Source organism: Culex quinquefasciatus, chromosome 3, assembly GCF_015732765.1.
Source record: "Culex quinquefasciatus strain JHB chromosome 3, VPISU_Cqui_1.0_pri_paternal, whole genome shotgun sequence".
NCBI classification, from domain to species: Eukaryota; Metazoa; Arthropoda; class Insecta; order Diptera; family Culicidae; genus Culex; species Culex quinquefasciatus.
Window position 1 is genome coordinate 75,170,490 of NC_051863.1, and position 6,000 is coordinate 75,176,489.

The 6,000-nt window shown below is 42.1% G+C and overlaps 1 protein-coding gene across 3 annotated transcripts in view; it reads left to right on the top strand.

Moving 5' to 3' along the window:
- The window catches only part of LOC6032731 (ecdysone 20-monooxygenase), a 90,262-nt gene extending 87,851 nt beyond the window's left edge, over positions 1–2,411 (top strand). For all 3 annotated transcript variants that reach the window (XM_038263891.1, XM_038263890.1, XM_038263889.1), the window contains 3 exons: positions 1,279–1,512; positions 1,583–1,807; positions 1,874–2,411. In XM_038263891.1, the coding sequence (XP_038119819.1) occupies positions 1,279–1,512; positions 1,583–1,807; positions 1,874–1,981 (567 nt within the window). In that variant the 3' untranslated portion in view covers positions 1,982–2,411. The remainder of the gene's footprint in view (positions 1–1,278; positions 1,513–1,582; positions 1,808–1,873) is intronic.
- The last annotated feature ends 3,589 nt before the right edge of the window (positions 2,412–6,000 follow it).

A 6,000-nucleotide genomic window follows, 5' to 3' on the forward strand; every position in this document is an offset into this window, starting at 1 on the left:
AAGAACAATTCTCCAAGGAACGTAGACCGTCAATGGTCAATGGCGGACGACATTGACGAGTTGGTGGAAGGCCTCACCTCGGATATTGTCTGAAAATCGGTAAGTCGTCAGTGCAAGTTTACACATTCGACAAAAAGAACTTCGACCTGCTTGTGGACATTCGAAGACAACTGTTAAGGTCGTCTTGCAGGGGTACCAAGACTGCCCGATCCCAGACCTCAAGAAGGACCTCTCGAGTGCCGGTATAATGCCGCGTGCTAACAGTTACAGGTACACACAGACACTGTACCTGTTGTACTTCGACCGCAGCACCGTCAAGATTCAAGACCTGCGGCGAGCTAAGGCGTTGGACGGATTTTGGATAAACTGGCGGTTCTACTCAAAGAACCCGTTGGACGCAGCACAATTCCACCGTTGCCAGAAATTCGGTCAAGGCTCGTGGAACTGCAACACCCCGCCCCGCTGTGTGAAGTACGGTGAATCACACCTTTCTGAGGCGGACTTGGGGGACAAGGCAGAGCAAACCAAGGCGCGCATTAGGTGCGCCAACTGTGGAGGTAACCATACCAGCAACTACCGTGGATGCAGCGCACGGAAAAAACTATCTCGAGGAGCAGGAAAAAAAGAAGAAGAAAGCAGCAGCGTCCCAACCTCCTCTGCGAAGTACGAGCGTAACCGTGCCGGCAGCTGGTCATCGTACGGTTCCAGCGTTCTTTTTTGGATGGGGGCGCTCGTCCGCCAGCGTGGTTGATGCCGGTAGTGACATTGCGGCCCAGCAAGAAGTCACCGTGGAAGATCTCTTTACCCTGCCGGAGTTCTTTGCTCTCGCAGGGGAGATGATGAAGCGGACCTCGGACCTGCCGTAACAATGCGAAGCAATTCCTGGCCCTTGGGGAGCTGATGATCAAGCACATCTATAAACGATAAAAAAAACTGTGTATACTAGTATTAAGCTTTCTCTATTTCTATCTTCTTTCCCTTGCAATTTTAGTAAGTTTTTTCTTAATTTTTCTTACTCTTGGTGATACCTTTATTTACAAGCAATAATTGTTCCAAAATGGATTGTGATGTAACACACAGCTGAAGGAACTCCAAAATTCTGTTATGTACCTCAAAAGAACTTATTGTATCTTGATTGTTCACCATTAAAATCGAATTGAAATTGAGTTTTGGAAATTTAAATACCCATTTTCCATAATTTATTGAAATTAAAAATCAGCCTTGGTACACAAAAATATAAAATTTAATTGTTACTATGTATATCATTTCCTTCCACAGTTCTCTAACACTCTCTCATTCCTGCTGCACAACTTGAGCAACCTCCCAGAGAAGCAGCATAAGATATCGCAGGAATTCGACTCGGTCAATCCGGTCACCAGCACCGAGATGTCCAACGCCACATTCACCAAGGCGTGCATCAAGGAGTCGTACCGGATTTCGCCAACTACTCCGTGCCTGGCCCGGATCCTCGAGGAGGACTTTGTCCTGTCCGGCTACCACCTAAAAACTGGGGTAAGTCGTTCAAGCGGTTGACTCCTTGTTTTATAACTATAAGCAATCTCTTTCTGCTCTCCTAACGTAGACGGTAGTTATCTGCCATACGCGCGTTGCGTGCCAAAACGAGCAAAACTTCCGCAACGCGGACAAGTTCGTGCCCGAGCGGTGGCTCGAGCAGGTCGACGAAAACCAGAACGTCTACAAGCTGGACGAGCCGGGAGCTCCGCTGGTGCTGCCGTTCGGAACGGGCCGCCGAATGTGCCCCGGCCATCGGATCATCGACATCGAGCTGACCCTCGTGATGGCCAAGGTGAAGATTACTAGTCCACTAACATGTCACTCAGTTGACCTATAATCACACTTTGTCTGCTTGCAGATCTTCCAGCAGTTTGAAGTCGAGTACCACAGTGACCTCGATACGCAGTTCCAGTTCCTGCTGGCGCCGGGAACCCCGATCGAGGTTATTTTCCGCGATCGAAACTAAGTGCTCAGTGGTGTGCCACCCTGTCTCACGCAAAAACACAAAAAACCAACCTCCTAATACCTGTTATCTATTGTGATTAAGTTTAGATTAAGACTATTTTGTGTACAAAGCTAACTATTACTACTCCTTGGTACGAAAACGTAAGCGACGAGAGAGAAAAAAGAAAGAGAGAGAATCATATTGATTAAATCCTATATTGTTGAAGCAGATCTGTCTTGATCCGTGTACGATTAGTGACCGCGTTACTTGTGCGGGATGCAACCTGCAACTGAACGAAATATTTACTACGATAGGCTATCACACACAAATCAACTGGTATAATTTATTGCATTTTGTACAGACTTGAACGATTATATTAAAAAAATAATACTTTATAAATACGTAATACAAACTATGTCTACGAACTGACCGAAATTGTATTCCATTATGAGAAAAATCCATATAAATTGTTAAATCTTTCAAAATCATTAAATGTACAAATAAATCACTTTTTCTAAAAATTTACTGTTTATTCAAGTGGTCGCTTGTCTTTTATAAGTCCGGAGAGGGCGGTACGACTTCTTTCATCACGAACATTCGAAAAAGACGTGTTTTGATAATTTGAAATTTTCTGTGGGTCCCTAGGGGACATTTATGTAAAGCGGTATACGCACTTCGGAAGGAATTGGTCAAGAAAAATTTCAAATGGGCAACAGCGGCAGAGTAAGCAAGCCAGAGAGGGTGAAGAAAAGCCCCAAGAAATCGTTCCCTCTTCTTTGTTCTGCTGTTCGTAAAGCTGTTTCCTGACCCCTTTCTTTCCGATCAGCATACTAGCCTTAAAATTGAGCGCCCGAAAAAATCCCATATCTCAGTATTATATAAACTCTTTAAAAACCTCTGACATTTTTCGTTACCCAACTGCAAAAATCGTGGGACATGATAAGCTCCTGAATGGCAACCAAAATAGTAGTTTATGCAACAAGTTGTAAAAAACTTTTTTTTTTCAGCACGAGTCGTACATTTACCCACAGAGATTTACCAACGTGGTTCACCGAGTTGGATAAATACGACGAGTGCTGAAAAATCAAGTTTTGCAACGAGCTCCATACAACATTTTTTGCATTTCTGAAAAACACTGAGTGAAATTTTAAGTCAAATGTTAATGTATGTAAACAAATCGTTTAAATCAAAAAATGTTGAAAAGTATTACTTTTCAAAACAAGTGCTGTTAAGTTCAACTTTTCAGCATCAATTTCAGTGCTGAAAAGTAGAACTCTTCAGAATTTATTTTGAAAAGTGTTGCTATTCGATTCTGTTATTTTTGGTACAGAAAAGTAGGCTATTTCGTTTAAGAATTACAGGAAAAGTTAGTAGTTTTACGATGGAATTGCAAAAAGTAATTTTTGTTACATCCTATCGTTTTCCATAACAAATTTGGTAGTTGTAGGCAGTTGTATACAAAAATGGTTTGTAAAAATCCGAAATCTATCCGGGATTCGCGTTGCGTTGCTGCATGTCCGGGAAGACGTCGCTGACCTGGGATAGAGCCTCAATCGCGCAGATGACGAGGAAATCTTGGCTGATTTGATGCAGCCGGATTGGCGGCTCCTAAGAACTTAGGAGCTGCAGGTTGGGACACAATCTGGCTGTGTCTTTCGAAGATTTTAAGATTTGATGATTCTTGGTGAGAGCTTTCCATCATTATTTGCTAAATGATTATATTTCCTTATATTATTATACTATAAATTCAATAGCCCTCCTACCCCTTCCTTTCTTTCCCATTCCTAAATCCCATTTTGCCCAATTCCACTTCCCCCTAAAAATATAACTATCTGCCAAATTTACACTAACACACCACATCTAACTGATCCGGAGCGTTTGGTACGGTATGTCCACGCATCCTTCCTCCCCTGTAGATTCTGTGGAATGTGAGCCGTTCACAGAATCCTCTCTGCGGTAAACACAACGCAGTAGGGCTGGCCGCTATAATTTTTGTATTACATTTTTGGGTGATCTCGGATGTATTGCAACTATTAATATTGACAAGAAAAGTGCTTGGGGCGTAATCTAATCACAAGACTTTCCAGCATGCTTTCATCGGACTGGCTGCGTTTGTGTTAGATTAGATTAGATTAACAATTTTTCGAAAAATCAAGTTTTGCCTGGACCCGTGGTGTAGGGGTAAGCGTAGTTGCCTCTCACCCAGTCGGCCTGGGTTCGATCCCAGACGGTCCCGGTGGCATTTTTCGAGAGGAAATTTGTCTGATCATGCCTTCCGTCAGACGGGGAAGTAAGTGTTGGCCCCGGTCAAACCTAGAATTTAGGTCGTTAGCTCAACCCAGGTGTAGGAGTCGTCTCCCTGGGTCCTTTCCCGGTGGAGTCGCTAGTAGGCAGTTGGACTCATAATCCAAAGGACGTCAGTTCGAACACCTGGGTCGGATGGAAGCTAGGAGGGCTAGGGCTAGGAATTATTTCAAGAAAATCCACCGCGGTTAACCAAATCAAATTAACAAAAGCCCTAGGGTGTTCAAAGAGGTATGCAATTCCCTCAACAACCAAGCCTTCGAACACCTAGTTTCGAGTAAGAATCTCGTAATCGAGAACGCCAAGGCAATGCTGTAGAGCGAACAATTTGATTTTTGAAGTTTTCACTTAATAATCCGATCTGGCCCACTGTACATTGGCAATAACTCCTCAGGATCAAATTCGCAATTCGCAATTTACAGTGTAAGAACGGGCCTTGACCGATCTTATGCACCAGGTTCCCGACGAACACGCACTGCCCTTACACCTACATCTCACCCTTGCTCTGAGTCAGTACGAGCAGCACGCTAGAACACGCTTTGAGTGTTCGTGCCAGGCATGCACACCTTCTTTTCCGGATACGCATTTTAACTCGGCCGGGGGTGGTACATTAAGTAGGGTTTGATGTAAGTATAAGCGCCTAACCATTTATAGTGTGCCTATCAACTTTCATTAAAGCAAAAACTGTTTTATTTTAGATTGAATTCAAAAACTAATTGTTATTTTACTGTGTATTGTTTTCTCCTGAAATCTTTCCTAGTGTTGAGTCGTGTTTATATGTTGCTTTTTCTTTTGTCGCGGTGTTTTGTTACAATTTTTGGTCCTAAGCATGTTATAAAAGTTTACCAAAAATACAATAGTAATATTTGTGTTAATCCTTTAACCATTAAAAATTGAGTAAGGGCTCAAATCTCACTAGTTTGAAAAAAGGGTGAAGATTGAAAACAATAGACAGTAAAAGAGAATTTATTTCATAAAAATCAAGAATCAATAGTAAGAGAATGATGAGCGTATTTAAAAGAATAAAAAAAATGAGATGCTAGATGTATTAGATGTAAAATTAGACAATAGTTAATAAATAGAGATACAAAACAAGCTTAGATTATAGTAATGATAATTTATAGGACAGATAAAGAATTATTCAAATAAATAAATTCGCAATAAAATCAAAAAAGATTAGACAAATGATAAATAGACTTGATATCACTAGTACATTAAGGAAAAGTATATTTTTAGGAATTGAGAATGAGTAGAGCAAAATAAAAATAGAAGATAGGTGCCGTTGTGCGATGTTTCAGGTACATCCACAGCAGTTGACTCAACATACTGCGAATCAAAACAATACCGTCTACAATCACAAACTACTTCCCTTTCCCACATTGTCGCGCCCCTTTCTTTTAGCCGTCTCGACTCTGACCCGCGGTGGCCAAAGGTTTACGATCCGTTTCCACAGGCCACCAGCTAGGTCATCATGAAAACCAAGCCAACGTGGAGGTAAGAAAATAGGACACTCGCAAGGAACCAGAGCTATACTGTTCTGATCAAGATAATTCGGATGATCTAACAGAACTACGGATGTAGTTAATTGCGCTCCTTCCAGGATGTTCCTTACGTGGACGTCAACCGAAGAGCACGCAACAAGGTCAATGCCATTGCATGCTCTTAGGTATCAATCCTTGGCCTGCAACTCCTCAGGATCAAAGTGAATAAAACAGGAATGTCAAACAAGGAAACAG